This window comes from Plectropomus leopardus, chromosome 15 (assembly GCF_008729295.1).
Source record: "Plectropomus leopardus isolate mb chromosome 15, YSFRI_Pleo_2.0, whole genome shotgun sequence".
NCBI classification, from domain to species: domain Eukaryota; kingdom Metazoa; phylum Chordata; class Actinopteri; order Perciformes; family Serranidae; genus Plectropomus; species Plectropomus leopardus.
The window spans coordinates 7,616,901-7,637,017 of NC_056477.1; the positions used below are offsets into that span (position 1 = coordinate 7,616,901).

At 38.5% G+C, this 20,117-nt stretch overlaps 1 protein-coding gene across 1 annotated transcript; it reads left to right on the forward strand.

Moving 5' to 3' along the window:
• Positions 1 to 10,327: 10,327 nt before the first annotated feature.
• six2a (SIX homeobox 2a) lies at positions 10,328 to 13,853 on the forward strand. The gene is made up of 2 exons (XM_042502319.1): positions 10,328 to 11,179; positions 12,658 to 13,853. Exons 1-2 carry the CDS (start codon positions 10,620 to 10,622, stop codon positions 12,968 to 12,970), a joined length of 873 nt encoding a protein of 290 aa, XP_042358253.1. The 5' UTR covers positions 10,328 to 10,619; the 3' UTR covers positions 12,971 to 13,853.
• Positions 13,854 to 20,117: the final 6,264 nt, after the last annotated feature.

Genomic DNA, 20,117 nt, shown 5'->3' on the forward strand with positions numbered 1-20,117 from the left:
AATGTTAGATTGGGTTTTTCCCAAAATGGGAAATTAATCACAGGCTATGAGAGCTTTAAAAATGTTTAAAAATGTTGAAAAAGGTAAAGAAGTTAAAGAGGGTTTGATTCGGGGACCAGCAGAATCAGTCTGGGCAGGGAAGATGTAAGTTTATGCTTACTTTAATGTAAACAAGCTGCTCTGGATCTCAAGTTCTATCAAATATATTTAAAAGTAATTTCATTTTTTACAAATACTAAAAACGTTCACGTTTACTGAACTCCAGCTCAAGTGCAGAAGCAATTAGTTTACAAATATACACTTAGAAACATGACATTTTTGTATTATTCTTTTCTATTATACTCTTATGTTCAAATATAATTTGCTGTAATAGATGGTGTTACGTTACGATCCACACTGGCTTGTAGAGAAAAGTTTAAAAGGGTATAGGTTGAATCACTGGCATAAACAGCAACACTGTGTTGAGAAACTAAACCTTAGTAAAGTGTAATGATGCATGAGGCAGTTCCTCCACATAAGCCCCATCTTTTCTCTCAAATAGCTGTGGTCTCCATATGCTCAGATTGACTATAATTGTTAGTTTCCTGGACAAAGTGTTCAGAGGTTTGCAGGCGTTTAATATACCCTGCAGGCAGAATTAAAAAGCAATCATGAAATCCAATTCTTCCATATAAAAACAAATGAGCGATACACTGTGCCACACTTCTATTTACAAAGCAAACACTCGCCTTCATCTTCACGATATCTCATAATATGCCCTATAGTGAGCAGAATACAGCAGAAAGTTTGATGGATGGTTTGGTTTAATGAGAGAGAAGTCATTTAGACGATAAAAGAAACATTATTAATGGGATTTCTTGGAGGCCTTAGAGTGAATACGGGGTTTGCAGAGCTTAAATGACTGATGCATTAAATGTATGTATCTAATCTAGTCTAGTCTATACTGTGATGAAAGCATTGGTTATACATATGGCATGTACATATATACACATACACACACACATATATATATGTATATATATGTATATATATATATATATATGTTTTAATGTTAACCATTCTTGCAGCATAGCTCTAGCAATAATGTTGGTCTGTCAGTCAGCCCCCCACTTTGATTAAGGCTGAAATATCTCAACAACTGTTTCATGGTTTGGACTGAAATGTTGTGCAGATGTTGATGGTGCACAGGGGAAACATCTTACTTAATTAGGTGATTACCTGACTTTTTCTCAAGCACCAATGGTGGGTTGAGATGTTTTAGTTTTTTGTTTGTTTTCAGAGAAAAAAAGTCTTAACACATATTGGATGGATTGAATAAATCTTGGCACAGTTATGTTGCCGAGAGGATGAACCCTAATGACATTGGTAATACCCTGACCTTGCCTTTAGCATCATCACGTGGTTGACATTTGTAGTTTTTAGTGAAAATACCTTTTTGTCTTTTTAGAGAAAAAAAAGTCTTTAAAGCATTTATCAGATGGATTGCCATGAATCTTGGTGCATTCGTGGTGCCCAGAAGATGAATCCTAATGACACTGGTGGTTCTTTTAACTTGTCTACTAGCACCACAAGCAGCTTAAAGTTTTCACTTATCTTGTGAAATATCTCAGCATCTGTTGAATGGGTTGGCACCAACTTTTGTACAGACATTCGTGGGTCCAAAATGATTTATCCCAATGACTTTGGTGATTCCCTGACTTTTCCTTTTGTGCCACATGTGGTAGATATTTATGGTTTTGTGAACTGTGAACTCCTTACACTTTTTGATTGCAACGATTTGCTTTGTGAACAAACATTGGTATTATACAATTTGACGTGAGACGGGGTAGATCTTGTAGGGGGGATGTAGGGTAGGGCGTCCATTTAATCTTCAGTTAAATCATTCATGCTCGTGCAATGCAAATTATATTGTCAAAATTCAGACTCTCAATATCAATTGCAATATTTTATATGATGTTAAACAATTACTGCCATGTCATAATAACATCAAAGTGGCTAAGTTTATTGACATAACACAAATCTTTAAAGACAGAGCAAATTGTGCAGCATATTTTGAATCCCCATAGATACTAATAACAAAAAGTAAAACCCACAAACTGATGTATCTGGACACAGTAAAAAAATAAAGCACCAATACATTGTCAAAGCTTCATTGACAATCATCTTCATGCCATAAAAACACCATGTAGTATGATATATAATAAGACGGCTCTCTGCGGTACAGTATCACTACAACCCCTGACTCTATCATGGAACTATTTACTGCCCATATGGCCAATGACACGGGGTCAAGCCTTTGTTTCAAGTGAAACCACGAAGCGTTGTAAAAACCCGGCATACAGGAATGGATACAAATTCAAGCATTAGCACATTGCTAATTACTGTGGGTCGCTTTTAATAAATTCTTTCCTGACATACGAGTTCCAGCACTGTAAAAAGGAAGAATGTTGCATGAGGGAAAAACATTAAGCGATGCTGCAGACTTTTGCTATAAGTAGAGAGCTCGGGTTGTATGTAAAGGAAAACTACACTGTAAGATCTATAAGATTCACACAGGATATGGAGTATTTGATTTAAGGAGAATACTCAATTTAAGAATTCACACATTTTCTGGAACAAAAATAGAAACGTGGCCATTCGAGAAATGTTTTCTGCAAGTAACTTCAGCGGATATACTGTAAAAGCTGAACTTTAACTGCACAGCTGTCGTGGGTAATTTGACTTGTTGTTGTTCAGTGTCTCTATGCTTCCTTCATTGTTTTAGTAACACCAGTTTCCAAAATAAGTTGTGATCCCAGCTCTGGCCTTATTTACACTGACATAACATCACAGTGGAGTCCTCTTTTTATTTGTTTTTGGGGTGGGGGCAAACTCTTCCCTCGTGTTACTAGCCAAAGGAGGCATTTATTTGCGATTTCAAATGTTACAAGAGCAGAAGCAATAAGTTTTCAAGATCCTATTATACGTCCCAGCCTTCTGTCTCCTTTGATGTAGAGCAGGCTGATGTTTATCTGATCGCACATATTGGTCCCATGGTGCTTTCTTAGTCGCTTGCTGTATCAAAATACTCGAAAGGAGCGGGTTAAGTGCTAGTTAGGTTTGCAATTCATTTTCAATATGCAGCATTATAAACTGCATCAACTGCACATAAAAATCCATACAAACTTTTAGTTTGAAGCTAGTTAGTGAATGTATTGCAAATTAAAAACAAAGAAGAGAGTAAGATGCTGTTTTATGCAGGTCTAACTGGTTCAGGCAAAGAAAAAATTACAGTAAAATCATACAGTCTAGCTTGTACGAAAGAAAACGTATGCAAGGAGAGGCTGCACACTCTTCCCTGTGCACCATTTGCCAAATTGTAGATGATAATAATACATAATTCCACACTGGAGTGTGTTTGCAGTCATTTAAAACAAGCCCACAGCGTTGACATAAATCAGTGTATGTGTGAAACTCATATACCTGCGTGTCTGCACACTGCGGGTTTGACGAGAGACAGGTCTGAGGGGATTTCACCATAAAGGTTAGGAACCGTGAAATATCTGAGAAGTGCTGGAGCCCTTCTCCTCTCCAAATTACAGCCGAATGCATGCAATACGGTCTTAGTGGTTAAGGGGAAACGCCTTGGCAGCGCATAAAGGGCTCAGTGTGCGGCTGAAATGACCATGCGACTCCTGAAAATAAACAGGAATCAAATGGAGTGATTGATCGAATAAATTAACCTCAGCAGCAAGAGCCTCTCTCACTCCCTTTCTGTTTTACACACACACACACACACACACACACACACACACACACACACACACACAAACTGCTACTCATCAGCTCCAATGACCAGCCTTGTAGAAAAACAGACACTTGTTGCTGTTTGCTCCAGTGCTCAGGCCAGCTGTAATTTGGGTGTAAATTAGTTCCACAGTAGTGTGTTGGTGTGTGGTGGGTGGGCAGTGGGGTATTGGTGTGTTAAGGCTTTTGTTTTTTTGCCAGTTAGTAATACATGTAGCTGCATGACTGAACAGGCTGTGCCTAACTGCAGGGCTTTTAATTTGTCCTCTTTACTGTAGAAAATGGTGAAAACAGCTCACCTGCTAGTTTTAGGTTCAGGTCTTACATGAAGTATGTGACATTATTCAATAATACTTAATCCAAGCATTCATGCAGATATTTATTTATTTATTTCTGACTAGTTCTCTCATTATTTAGATGTGACTTAAATGTGATGAAAACATGAAAGTAGCAGAGGTTTTTTTCTTTTTTGTTAAATTGAATTGAAATTTCCAAGTTAAATTGATGCAGAAAAAGCACAATTGGTGCACAAAAAAAATCACCAGAATGCAGAAAATTAAGTTTTTGATGCTCAAAATTTCCTGAGGGAGGATCCAAACCCACTGTTTTGTATTTATATTCACCCCAGTGTTGAACTTAAACTTATATGGGTCAGACTGCACAAAAAAACTATAAAACCACAATGGAATTGCACTGCAGTTTAATCAGTGACACATTTCTTTATTTATCTTGTAGTCAGAGTGTTCTCTCAGAACGTTTTTCCACCTTAAACAAGAGTAAACGTATTTACTGAATGAACACTGGATGTTTTGATTACCATTTAAAGTTATAGATAATGGAAATTAGACATTGAGTTTGTATGTAAAGTATCTGTATCCAGCATCCCATGTTGGCAGAAATCTTGAATTTAAATGATTATAATGTGTTTAGTTATAATTCAAACATTTGAGTAAAAACATTTCCAAGATGACTTCCATGCTGAAGTAGGGATGTTATCATACCTTGTGCGTTTGCTTATCTATATATTCAAAGGAAAATGCAAGTGGATGGAGAATCTCACCTACGTATCTCTTACTTTCTCATTAATTACCTTTTTTTTTTTTTTTTTTTTTTTCTTTTCTGCATGATTTTGTTCATGCTGGTGTTTGCCCTGCGATGATCGTTATCTAAAGGTGATGCTTGACTCACCTTTTAACTGCCTGTGAAATCGCTGCGTGTTGTGCAGGCCTATATATTCTGGAGTTGGCCTGAAATGTAAACCGTCCAATCTGATGAACCTGTCGACCGGTCAGAGCCTTCTGGAAATGAAGACGAGACACACACACATACGCGCGCGCACACACACATTTACACGCACTCCTCCACCCTCACCCCTCCCTGCTGCTTGCCTGTGCGGTTTATTGAAATCCTCCTGCTCGCTCTATAGGATCGCTTCGGCCTCTGGGGTAACAAGATAGATGTAAACAACCAATTATTGGATAGGCCCTCATTCATATCCCTTTAACCGGTATAGACACACAGGTTCTGGCTTTAATAATTCCTCTCTCTCTGCCTAACATTTGGATGTCTGTGCACAAGAATGTTACTCATCAACCCCTTGTTGCGCTTGTCTCAGGTCAGTCTTACAGAATATAAGCCTCTATGCGCCCCCCAACCCCAAACACATACACACCAAAACACACATCTTGCAGTAATCAGCTCAATTAGTGCAGGTCGTGGTGGAGAGCGGCCGAGGTGAGCGGTGGGAGGTTGTGAAAATAGGGGGTTGGCTATTAGAGGAAACGCGATCTCCATTCATCAGCGGCCGTAATAATTACCGTTTCAGAGCCGAAGCCCTCTGATCAAACTGATCCGTGGAAACAAGTGGTTTACAAACACTGTCACGGGCCAGCCATGGGACCCCGGGGTGCCCTGTCACTGCTGGTGCACGCATACAGCGGCCCTGACCATGAATAACGGAGACGCTTTGTATTTCACATTTTAATTGCTTGCTCCTCTCTTGTATTTACTCTGATTTATCCTCTCTGTGGAATTGGCCCGTTGCTCTCTAATCAAATGTTTTCCAGTTTTTGATTTGAATGTGACCAGCTTAGCAGGTGTTCCTTATGACAGGGGCTGGGCGATATATAGATATTATATCGATATCGGGATTACGGTCGCAGTGGTAGGATAAAAAGGGAATTCCTTAAAGGAATGAAAACAGAAGAGGGTTTTTTTTGTTATTTTTATATTTTTAGCACTTTATTTGTAGAGATTTTTCAGTTAATTAGACAAGAAATTAACATAAAATATAATATCAGTGTACAAAAATGAACATAAACATAAAGAGACATGTAAGGAAACAGGGAAACAGACAGGTCACCAAACAAAACACAAAACAGAAAAAAGCAAAATGTGTGCATTGTAGTGCATTTTACCAGGGCAGACCACTTGTGAGTTCATAGTTAAAAGGGTTATTGGTTGAACAAATGTTTTATTACGATAATTTAAACTTGAAACCATTTTTGCTCGAAGTATGATTAAAAAGTGTCCCTTTGGAAAATAACTTAAACAAAGGTGACATTCATGGTTGCATTTTTCCCCAAACTATCTTAGATATGTGAATGTACATGCTATGATAACAGTCAACTTTCATATCAGGGTAAAAACCAGTATATCGCTGCAACTCTTATTGGGATATTAGACTAAATTTCATCTTAGATTTTGGATATCCTAATGTTATAAGTGTTGTCTTTTACTGTTTTAAGGCTGCATTACAGTAAAGTGATGTAATTTTCTGAATTTACCAGACTGTTCTAGCTGTTTTATTATTTGCCTCTTCTACATTACTGATGATTAGTCACTAACAATCTCACTGTGTCAATATCTTGTGAAAGCACCAATAGTCAACCAGTATTGTCACAATGTCTGTATTAAGGTTTTTGTTTACAAATATTTATATTTTATATTCTTCATAACAGCCAGCACAATTTTAGGCAGGAATTATTTTTTCACACTAATATGCCAAATGAGATCCCCAAGATTTTATTCCATAGAACTTCATACGTGTTGATGTTATTATTTGCAGTGATAAATAAAATGGGATACCATAAAGCCGGGTGGGACAATAATCCAAATATTCATGCTCATATAGTGCATTATCTCATCAAAATAACATCTATGAGACCCCTGATGGCCCCCAACCTCAAGCTCCTATAAGACTCCAGACCCTATTTTTGTTACATCTGCGCTCATCATGCCCAAAAATAATCCAAATGACTAAGGACAGAGTCAGTTAGGGATGAAGTGGGCCTTCATGTGACCACTGATGACAGAGGGGACACATGGCTGTTGCCCAAAGTTAAATCTGAAGTGCACAAAAAGTAGCATGTATTCATATTTGTTTATCAATTACGGCCTGGTAAAGAGTACTTTTCAGCTCTGATAAATTATTGCGCTTCACAGCGCACATCTGAGCGGCCTTTGATATGAAAATGTCTGGATGCATAACCCCAGTGGAATATAGTGTGACCACTGTGAGTGTAATTGCAGCACCTCTTTCAGCAGCGGGAGAGCCTCCTGTGTGTTTTGGGCTCACTTACGAGGCATTTAGGCGTGTGTATGTTAGATGGATGGGGGTGATAAGTTTTATCTGAAATCTGTTTAAAATGTCACGTCTGTCAAAGTGTTTACAGGCGCGCTCATATTTTCACTCGTCGGTCTCGCTCTCTGCGCTCGAGCTCTCCCCGATGAGTGAACTGTCTGAATCAAAGTCAACAAATAAATAGCCATTCAGACAGTTATTTATTTCTATATTTGTTATACTATATTATGCTAAATGGCTTTGTCATTATTTTAAATATACATACTAGTATGTCCTTTTTACTTATTTTTTTATGTTATGAGGGAATAATTCATTCATTCTTATTGAAGTTATGGGATTTTCTCTATGGGAGCTGTACATGTATATGCATAAATCGCTTCCTTGTTTTCCTCACTATCCATTTCAGGCGAGCCCCCGGTCCCCTGACGATTACCATCAGTCAGCTTAATGCCGTAATACTCTCTGAACTGCGCTTCAGGCGAAACCCAAGTCAATTTATTAAACAAAGGCAGAACACAACGCGGAAACAGGGATCAGGCTCCTCTTACAGAACTCCTCGTGTGGTGATAAACTAACTTCATAATTACACTAATAACTCCCTTTTTAAACAGTCACTACTTGGATGAAATAGCTCGCCGCAATAATAGGAGGGAAAATTATGACAAATTGGTCTTTATCTGGGAGGAAAAATTTGATCCCCAAATGACTAAAATTTATTTTTGCACCCTTGAGATGATATGATTATTGATGGGACCTCCATATATATTTTATATATTTACATCTTATTGTTTAGTATAAAAATTAGTTCTGCACATAATTACACTTAAGAAATTATTAATTAATTTTATTATCATTATCATTCATTTGAAACATAATTTAATGTTATGCACACCTTTCATTTAGTCAGCAGCAAAGTGGAGTCCGTGTGTGTGTGTGTGTGTGTGTGTGTGTGTGTGTGTGTGTGTGTGTGTGTGTGTGTGTGTGTGTGTGTGTGTGTGTGTGTGTGTGTGTGTGTGTGGTTAGAAGCAGCAGCAGGGTCGAGTGATGTGATACTGAGTGTGGGTGTAGCTGACAATCGTATCTCTAATGAAGAGGTCCCATGGTGAGGCGATAGAAATCTACCAACTGGTCAATCTTTGGTCCAACAGTCAATAACAGAAACACATGGCCGTCCGCGTGACACACGTCACCACCACATACCTGACAACACCACAACAAACCATATGACAGTGTTTTTCATCATGCTGCTGCTGCTGCCACTTTCTCTCAGTCTGGGGAGCAGCAGAGGTCTTCCATCGGGAGGACACTCATCATTTTCATCAACAAGTATCATGATTCATAAAACCTCCTCATTTTGCATCTAAAAATCCATTCTCTCACTGTTTCCTTTCCCCTCACTTTGTTTTTCCGCATCATTTTATCTTAATCATCGTTTGAGTTGATTACTCAGGGCAACTCTTCCAATCTTATCTTCTAATCCAGCTCGTGATTTTGATCATCTCTGACTCCCATCTTCCTGCGCTGTTGCACTAAACCGTGTCAGCCAGATGACTTAAATACAAACGGAATTTTTTGGCTCACCGGTGCTGCTGCTTGATGTCGTTTTTCTTCCTCTCCGCTGTTGCCCGACAGACTCTCCCCTCTCGCCCCTCTCTGCTCTCCCTCCGTCCAGCAGACTCCTCAGCGCACACGCGAGCACTTCATGTCACCACGAGACCGGCTGCACACCTTAACATTGTTTGCCACTCTGTCTGTGCGCTCTTGCCGTCACTGGCTCACTCCATATTTAGATACAGATTCAGTATTATCTTTGTTATCATATGTATTAAATAATAAAGTGTATCACGGTAATATTATAATAAATTATGGCTACATATCTTATTGTTCCTGCAGAAATATAATATTCTTACAAGAATCAGAAATATAGAAATGTCATATTTATACCAAATTTTAAAAGTCCCTTAAATTATCCATAACAGATTTGAGCTCCTTTGGGGATATTATGGCGTACAGTGTTTATGCATACAATGTGTTTGATAAATTGCTATCTAGAATTTACTTTTTGAACTTTTTCAAAAGACTCAAGTCTTATTTTTTCTTGTCTTACTATAATTTATTACATATCTATATGACGCACTTCCATGGTCACATGTTTGAACATGCAGTCTGTTTTCATTTATATCTGACTTCAGGTTATTTCCAAACACCTGTAACCACGTTAGCAAAATTCCAATTTACAAATACCATTTTTACAACTTCAATTGAAGTTAAATCAAGTGTATCTAAATTTATATTTGAAAATCATGGCCTTCTCTGACATGATTTATTTTTCTTTGTATACATTTTTCTTTAACTTGTCAAGCCGGTCAGGTATTTTTGCGAGCTTTTCTTTAAACGCTACATTACGTGCTTTCGGCAGTTGACAGTCATGTCACTGGTATGAAATGCTGGAGTGACTAACTTTAAAGTTCCGGGCGTTGTGGGAGTCCTGATTGATTTGTGAGAGCCGCTGGAGGCATGAAGACGTACTGCAGCAGGCTGCGCGCGCTCTGGCGCCATCCTTCCCCCAGCTGTGGGACCAGCGCGGCTCTCCTTCGCCTCGCACACCCCCTGCTCTGCGCTCTTTGGCTGCCCGAGGTGTCTGTCAAAGTGAGGGGAAAGGGAAAAAAGTGTTTTAGAAGAAAAATCAGAGCAATATTTCTATTGGTAGGCGGGCTGGTCGTGAAGGGAACAATCGGGTTGACTTTGCCAGGGAGCCACCTCAAAGCATATCAGGTTACTTTGAGTGACAGCGTAACCATGGCAAATAATTTGACTAAGGCTATTGTCTTATCCTCACCATCCCCGGGTCAGATAACCGACCAATCAGAGTTCATATAATCGCTTGTCTTGCCAGCTTAGAATAATATTATTAAAACGAGCCAGCGAGCCCGGTCTGCGGGAGTAGGTTATGTTGAAACGGCATAGAAAAGGTGGAGGAGGACGGTTGAAGGAGTAGCAACTTTCTCTCTTTCTCACCAACTTTATGAGGATTTGTCGCCTGGGGTTTGCATGGCTGAATGGACTTGAGTTTACTCCACAACACGCAGTTGGATACTACCTTACCTTGGGCTGTTTTAAGTTTTAGGCTGCTCTTTTGGGGACCTTTTTTTGCGCTTATGGACTTAGTGCGTTTTGATTTAATGTGAGACTGAGAGAGGAGACGTGGAAGTAAGGCACAATATAATCTGTATTGATTTACGTTGTCGCCATGTCCATGCTTCCGACGTTTGGTTTTACGCAGGAACAAGTTGCGTGTGTTTGCGAAGTGCTCCAACAAGGGGGGAACATCGAGCGGCTAGGGCGCTTCCTTTGGTCCCTCCCGGCGTGCGAACACCTCCACAAAAATGAGAGCGTCCTTAAAGCGAAAGCCGTGGTCGCTTTCCACCGAGGGAACTTCCGAGAGCTCTACAAAATCCTGGAGAGCCACCAGTTCTCGCCGCACAACCACCCGAAGCTGCAGCAGCTGTGGCTCAAAGCGCACTACATCGAGGCGGAGAAGCTGAGAGGCCGCCCGCTCGGCGCAGTGGGGAAGTACCGCGTCCGGAGAAAGTTCCCCCTGCCCCGCTCCATCTGGGATGGGGAAGAGACGAGCTACTGCTTCAAGGAGAAGAGCAGGAGCGTCCTGCGGGAGTGGTACACCCACAATCCTTATCCGTCCCCGCGGGAGAAACGAGAGCTGGCCGAGGCCACGGGACTCACCACCACGCAGGTCAGCAACTGGTTCAAAAACCGACGGCAGCGAGACCGAGCAGCGGAGGCAAAGGAGAGGTAGGAAAATATAGACATTTCAAATATTTTTCATATTATAGGGGAATCTTCCAGTAATTTAGCATTGTGTCATTAAGCAAAAATAGACAGAAATCATATTTGAAACAGGCAGTCAGTGTTTCTTCTGTGAGCAAATGATTTGGTGACCTACATCTGCATATTTATTAAACTGACCCAAAATTAATATATCTTTTCAGTTTTATCAAATTATTCCAGTTCTTTTCAAACACGTTTGTCAAAAGTTGTAATAGACGCAGCCACTTTTTTATACTGTTGCGTTGTAAACTCTCGTCCATACTGTTTTATGTTTGTGAAAATTGTGCAGGCCGTGCGTAAAAAGTTAAAAGGCGTAAAATTAAAGGCTTGTTTCCATTTAAATTACAAGGTTATAAAAGTTGCATTTAACCCACTTTTATGTTTTAAGCACACTTATTATGAGATAAAATCTGACTTCCATATTAGGATCAGAGAGGTGAAAGAAAACAAGCTTTTAACCCTTCAGACACTGGGGTGAACACATAAGAAAACATCTCAGAACACGTTTAAAAGTTGTTTTGCGGTGTAATTGATGTGGCGGGTTTCGCAGCCCCCATATCAGCCAGGTTGACATTTCATTAGGAGTCGTTTGTACTTTCCAAATGTTGGAAATCACACAGGCAGGCGTGCTGAGAGGGTTTGGGGAGACGTGTTGTAGTCAGGTGTTCGCCGGGGTTGGTGTCTTCTTTCACCCTCTGGCCACTAATTCGGACTGAAAGCTCCGCGTAAATCATGTCTTCCCACTGAAAAAAGCCTTACTCACCACTGCAAACATATGAACTCCACCATATGCGACATGCACACGTTTAGCAATAATTAGAGCTGTCATTTACTCAGACTTAGCGAAGGCCGTGAGCTTGCCCACTTTGATAGGCGTGTTTACCCATACAGGTCACTCCGGTTAAATTAATTTGCCGTAAACACAGACACTTAATGCAGGTTCAATAGTCACATAGATTTATTGTCTGCAGCCATTTAACTCTGTGCACTGCTGGTGAAGTGAGCCATAGTCTCTAATTATTTCAGTGACTTACTTATTGTCTGCATCTTGGTACACGTGCATATAAAAGCGTTGCTGATTGGTGCATTAATAAATTATTAGACTAAGCATTTGATCATTTATTGGTATTAATGATGCTTATTGTGTCTACTGTAAATATCGCCTAATTAATATTTAACTACACATGGTAGCACGGACTAGTTTTGCTTAGTGTGTGTGTGGATGATTTTTGTGTTTATCACAGTGTTAAAAAGTTATTTAGAATTATTTAATTTGCATATTTCTAGTTTATATTATGTGTAATGTAGCTAGTTTAACAGTTCACAGTTTTTGCGTATTTTTTTCTGATGCGCTAATATGTTGCAGGAGGTTTTTTTTAATTATTATTACTATTATTATTATTTGCACCATGCTGATTTTGATTTTGTTTTTCTGTTGGCAGAGAAAACAACGAGAACTCCAACAGCAATAGTCACAACCCATTGACTTCTTCCATGAATGGAAATAAATCTCTTTTGGGTAGCTCGGACGACGATAAAACACCTTCTGGGACGCCGGATCACACGTCTCCGAGCCCGGCTCTGCTCCTCGGCTCTAACGCCGGTTTACAGTCCCTGCACAGCCTCGCGCCCCCGCCGGGACCCAGCGCCATCCCGGTACCCAGCGGCGTAGACTCGGTGCACCATCACCACTCATTGCACCACGACACCATACTGAACCCTATGTCTTCTAATCTAGTGGACCTCGGCTCTTAAAAAACAGCACAGAAGTGGGGACAGAGAGCACCGTCTTTTTTTTTTTTTTTTTTTTTTTTTTGGAAAAGTAATTACGAGGTGGCGTGAGGCAAGCTTCAAGCGGCAAGGTGCAAACCTGGAACACTGCGAAAATAGCCACCGTACCAAATCATTTAGTCTCATATTCAACCTTTAAAGTCTTTTTTTAAACACGTGGGGATAAAAAAAATCCCAAAATTAAACTTCTGCTTGTTTCGGGGACTTTCTAGAAACAAGTGGCAGAGCACTTAAGAAATTTTGGAGTTACGCTTAAAACAGGAGCCATTTATTGGCACAATTTCTCTTTAATTCGCTAAAGGGAAATATAATTCGAAAGATTAATGGAGATTTTATGACTTGTTGAAAACGGATCATTTTTGCAGTGCTGGTGCAGACAAAAAGTGAGGCGGAACTAGGTCGTTCTAGAAAAAAAGAAAAAAAAAGAAAAAGTATTTTACCGGAATGTAATAACGTAACATGTTATATTGTTGAAAACAATAACAATAAAATGTCTTAATTCTTGTTACTATTACCGTTGTTACTTTAGGGGTTTAGATATATCAACAGACTCTTTAGGCACCGAGTTACAGGTACCCCATCGCCTTTTTGTTTACATAGGGTTTTCCAAGAGAGCCATAAGAAGTTTTTTTTTTTTTTTTTTTTTTTGAGGGGGGTTATGATGGGGTATGATATTCTCAAGTGTCTTATAAGAGCCGTGATAAGATGAAATATCTTAATCTCTTGATATTATTATTATCATTTGCATTTGGAAAGAGACTGCATGTAAACTTTGCGATAAATAATGAAACATAAAACGATTCACCTATAGTTTCATATACCCTTTACAATAAAAGAAAAAGAAATACATGGCTTAAAATGGAGGATTTCTTTGATTGTGAATGATTCTTGACATTTAAAAAAATAATAATTATCCATTTTTATTATTATTATTATCATTATCATCATCATTATCATTTTGTTGCAGAAAGCCTGTCTGTTTATAAAGTTTGTCTTATACTGGTCACCTCTTCAAACCATTCAAGCTGGGTGACATTTTAAGAGTATTTAAACAAAAAATATTCCCACACTAGAACAGCTGCAGGCAAATATCACTCTTTTCACGATCGAATAGGCTTTGTTTGCTGGAATTTATGTGTGCATTTTTTTAAAACAAATCTTGCTTTGACTGTAGAAATGTACATTCATTATTGACGCAAATTATAACTTTGTGTCTAGTGGGCTGCAGTGGTAAATCTGGATCAGATCCATGCTTCACCATTTCCTCCGGCCTCCTGAATGTGCGCTGAACCTTCAGTTCCTTAATAACTTTAGGGAAATGTATAATCAGATAGCATTACCTAAAAATCAAGAGCTCTTAGCCTTTGACACATATGACTGCTCTAAGAAAGGGGATATTGTCCTTTACGTGTGGGCAGACTGCCGGCGTGCACGAGTCGATATCCCGGGATTATCTACCATCTAATCATAAATGCTGCAGGGGAAGTCGTTTCTGCTCGTTCCCTGCAAGTTATTTCCAGGCTTGTGTCCTTGGCTTTTGCAGTTAAAATGAAAATGTAAGAACTGGGAAAACAAAAGTTGGGAAATATGTGAAAATATGCATAGGGCATATTTGATATGTTTTTGGGGGTTTTTTTAGATTTAGGGAACATACCCTAAATCTATTTGTTGAATGAGAAGATTGCGTTTCTGAATGTTACTCTGCTTGCAGAAATGGGCTTTTATGTTAAGTGACGATCGCCGACGTTAGGTCAAAGTTCACCTAAGTCATCACTGCCGATGTTAAAATGACAAAACGAGAGTGAGACTTAATCTAGTGCTTTGTAAAAACAACACCAGCCAAGAGACATGTGTGGCATGTGGCCATTATGGGCAAAGCTGGGCGAAATTTATACGCGCATTTCCCAACTGGGAACCTTGATGTTCAAGTGATGACACCTTATCTTTCCGCGCTCGGCTGAGGAGAACAAAAGTGCCGTAGTGTTTGGCGGAGAGGGAGAAAAAAAGAAAAAGAAAACACAGAACTGGAAACGGGCGTTGAAAGAAGACACTTTGTTTGAACAGCTTCAGCCGTGCAACACCTTCACCCCCCACCCCCAAAAAGTCTGCTGCCCGAGAATAAACCTAAAACAACAACTTTTCTGCCTTTTATACTTTTATTTCAGGACTTTCTCTCTTATATGCTGATGCACTTTGTGGTTTATTATCACAATGATAACAGTATAATGGCATTTCTTTGTGTAATTTATCATAGCATCATTCCTCTCACTTTTGACGTGCGATTTTAATCTTACTGTTTTGGGTTAAAATAGCAATTATGCATCATTATAAGATATAATTCACACCAATTATGACTTCAAAGATTGTCTATATATGTCAGCATAGCTCATAATTTACTACATGTTGATTGGCTGTTGGGTTGACACGCGCATGGGTGGAGAACTATTTTGTTTTAATGCTTAAAACAACAGCAAAAGACATTTATGGTTCAGTAATAATTTATCCTGTCGGCCCTGGCGGCTCTAATGGGAGTGTAAATATGAAAAGTGTACACAAAGAGTGTGTGAACTGTCTCGACCGCGTCTGTAGAGGCGAAGGATCAGTCGCACCTTGTTGGGTACAGCTCCTGGCTCATGAAGGTCAATTACACATGCAGCCCAAAGCCCACGCTTTCTAATTAACGAGGACTTGAGTGCATATGGGTCTACTCAAAACAAGCCTATAATAGCGGCTTGTGAGGAGACATAACACGGAATAGTTGGTCTCTCACCAAACCAACTCTGTAACCCCACAGAGTTGTGATTTTCGTCTCCTCGTACTTTCTCTTGTTTCCCATAAGGTTTGAAATGTGAACTTGAACTGGCATTGTGAGCGCGCCATGTGCGCCCGAGGAGGGGAGGGGAGGCTATTAAAGGTTTTTTGGGCACGAGATGTTAGGAAAATCCGCCAGCATTGAAGAAAAGTCCTAACAAGGCGCACTGGTTATAAACGCTGGTGTGATTCAGCCAAGCTGGCTTATAGGAATAATGCCCCCCTCCCTAAAATCTGCAGAGGAATCAGCATAAACAGCAGGACAGGTGTGAACTAGTCGCGTCTACAAGCTTTTTAATCACGCACCGAGGGTTTAGGATGTTGCGGAGAAAACTTCAAGTGTTGAACAACTTCGAGCAAACAATCGTGTAGAAAAGAGGTTAATGCCACTTTGCCTCAGGAAACAACGCGATGAAATAATCAGCTGAGAATGTGGAGTCCTGGCCTTGTAAAAATTACATCCATTCACTTTTATTGCATATTAAGGTTTGTAGGATTTGTTCTGACCTGAGATCTGTTTGTGTTCCATGACTGAGCAAATTAGTGTGTAATTATTGCCATCTTAATTACACAGTCAAACCATAAAAATGCGGGGTTTTTTGCCCTGTTTTCGTGAATATTTGAGTTTTGATTATCATTTAATTTCCGTATCTATTTAAAAACATGAAATAATGCAGAGGATTATATATTCAACGACGACACTACATACAGTCGCGTGGCTGCTGCAGATTATATCAGCTTTTGTTGTTTTACGAATATATCCATATTCAGTTGGTTCACTAAACTGTTTTATTATCGTTTTATAACCAAATGAAAAACTTTTTTAAAATATAGTTTTCAATATTATTATTTTGCGCATATAATAGCAGCAAAATACTGATTTTGGCGTTAGTTTAATTTTAAAAATGTTGTAAATAAGTTGTTTGTTTGTTTTTTAATCTTATTTAGTTAAAGTAATTTAAATCGCGGCCCTGTTCTCCCCTTTTTTTCTGCGTTTTATTCCTTTATTATATTTTTTTGCGGCGATTATTTGCAGTTGTCAGGTCTGGATTAAAGTGTTGTTTGCTCATTAATAGGACAAAACATTAAGACATAAAGTTGATTTTATACCGACATAATACATTGATTTATTTCGTCGGGATTTTTCAAGTAATTAACACGAACATGCATTAACAGAAAATAATTTCTAAGTATAAATTTGTATGATGCTGTCGGCTTTTTAAGAGAGCGTTTCCTGTAACTGTACTATATGGATGTTCCTTTATTTGAACAAGAGTTCACAAAATGCACTTTTACTGGCGTCATTTAGGACTCTAATTGATTATTTTTTAATTAATATTTTAATTTTAATCAAGTAAGATTTTATGCAAGATAACTCTATCGACAAACGTGTGATAATGATGCTTCACTTTCTCAGAAGACATTAGCTGCATTAATTAACAAACTGCAGGGAAAACTGATGAAGCAGTTATTGTAAACATAGTCAGCAGTGGAAAAAAAGCAGTGGATCAAAACTGATCACAGTGACAAGTTACAAATCATGCATTACTGCCATGTAAAAACCTTATGTCTCCCAAATGCGAAGAAATTAACAACATTATCAAACAAAAGAAACAATGCACTTCTTGCATTTTTCCAAATTATTTGAAGAGGTGTTCTGATTTAGAAAAACAGAAGAACAAACTATCTTTCAGTTTCTTTAATGCACAAAATCACCAAAACTGGAGATACAAGGTTTTCTGTCAACAGCACAACATGATGAGAATTTAACCTTTTGTTAAGTGATGATAATACACTCTGTAGAAATGTCCAGTACAGTGATGATAGTTATAATGTGACACATTATTGGTCCCAGTGGGAAAATTCTCTTTGCACTTAGACCCCCTTTAGGGAGGTCAGAGGTCAAACTTTTATAGCAGCAGTGGCAGAGCAGGAATGGACTCACTGTTTTGCTCAAGAAAACTTCAGCAGGACAGAGAGGCATAAAGTCAGGTTCTCTGGGTGGTTTGTCAAATCCACTGGGTCACTTTAAAGATCCACTGATCTTAAGACAACCCAAATAAATTTAATGACAAAATGTGCAGCAAGTGACCGAGCTCTGATTCCATATATGATCCCACTTAATTGCCATAAATTAAATGTTGAGTGGTTTTGAGGATAATAGTATAGTACACAACAAATATATCTGAAACCAGCAATGTCACTGAGTGTAAACAGTTAATATTCTTGACACTTGTTGCCTGGAGAAGCTAGTGGTTGTACTAACAAGGGAGCGAGACAGCTGGGATTTACATTACTGATATACTGCTACTGCAGAGTGGAAAGTGTTTGAGTCAGACGGCAGAGAGGAATATCAACATGGTTGCACTGTCACTGTCATTAAATGCTCACTTTTCACTGCGGGCTTCTGGAGCAACACGATGTGTACTGATTTGAACCTTCACATGTTTTAGTTTTAGGTGAACGCCTGGACGTTTATGTAGAGAAATACTTGCAGTCATGCCTGAATTCTTATGTCTCATATATCATATTTTACTGAATCTGGACTGAGCTGCACTTCAACTTCAGTTAATAGTTAGTGAAGAAAGAAACTCTTCCCTCTCTTCTCGTTATAGGTAACAACATACCGCTCACTAACACAGATTAAACTACTGTGAAATGAGAATAACATGTTTAATACTGAGTTTCCTCTTTGATAATCTTAAAAAACATAAGTGGGTAATATATGAGGTGCAGTGGCACTGCCAAGAGAAGGAGAAGCTGGGAAGTAAACATGTTGCTGTATGGGTTATAATACCAAAATACTTTGCAACTTCAATCATTTTAACAAAAAAAGTTGTGATTCTTTTAGTTTCAAACATAATGCATGCACAGTATTTTTACATTTAATATTTTTGTGTTTTTACATTGTGCAGAAATTCATATATGTATTAATATCATAGAATCTTTACATTGCTTATCAACTGATTTTAGAGAGCTTCATAGTGATACTGTAAGAAATAAATCTGCAATGCACACATGATAGAAAATGCCTGCTGAGCTGAAGGATTTTAGGGCTTTGCCTAAATATAACATGCATCCAGATATGAATGAAAATGGTACACAGGCGGTGGGATGCAGTAACGCTGAGCCGCAGTGCAGGGTCATTGTTTTCATGTGAAGAGATACAATTGTGCTTATGCACCCATACAAGTTCATGATGGTTTGTATTGTTGTTGTTAGTGCCAAACCCAAAATCCACCTCCTGTTTGGGGAAGAGCTCAGACACAAGCTGACCAAAACATAAACATTAAAGGCAATCTGAACACTAACAAGAGTTGAACATTTAAAATACAGTTTGGGAACCTGTTATCACTCCAGACTTGACTGGCAGGTTTTTTTTTTTTTTTTTACAGTAATGCATTAAACAACACTCAGTATTCAGATCCATTCCTTCAATACAAGTACTTATACCATAAAAATACTCTGTTACTAGTAAAAAGTCCCACATCAAAAATGTTACGAAATTGCATTGAAGAATTAAAAGTAAAAGTACTCAATTTAGAAACAAAATCAAATCAATTTATGAATAACAAAAAGAAATTAAAATACCTACAAGGGGAAAGTACCGAGTCTTAAGTTTGAGGAGCTGGAGCTATGAAATGTTTTTGCATGAAAAACAACTGAAATGATTATCAAGCTAGTTGCCAATCAATTTTCTAATCAATCGACAAATCCTTTTAGCTACATCTGTTTAATTTTTGCAGCATTTGGGCATTTGGGCGGAGTAAAAAGTAAAATAATTCCCTCTGATGTGCAGTGGAGTAGGAAGTGGAACATGATTAAAGTACTTAAGTAAAGTAAAAGTAACTAAAATTTTGATTTAAGTACAGTACTTTAGTAAATGTACTTAATTACACACCTCTGCCAAAACTATACTATACTAAATATTAGTGTTTTCTGATGCTGTTATTGGTTGCTTTACATCAACAATTTGTAAACAAAGCAGTCCAAATATCCAATTGTGACCAGCTGAAATAAACAAAATGCTTTAAATCATTCAGTTACTGAAAATATTGTAATTTGTATAGCTCAGTATTACACATTTGGCCCGATTAATCAAAGTAATGACAAATCAATAAAAAGCAACTATTGACGAAATGATGTCATTAGAACTACTTGCAAGACATTTTACTTTCAGAACACATTTAAGGCCTCTGTTTTTGTTCTCTATTTGAATTTCATAAACACTTTGAGGTCAAACTCTGTGGTGTGTGTATTGATGAGCACAATGATTTCAGCCTCTCCTCAGCCATTGTGC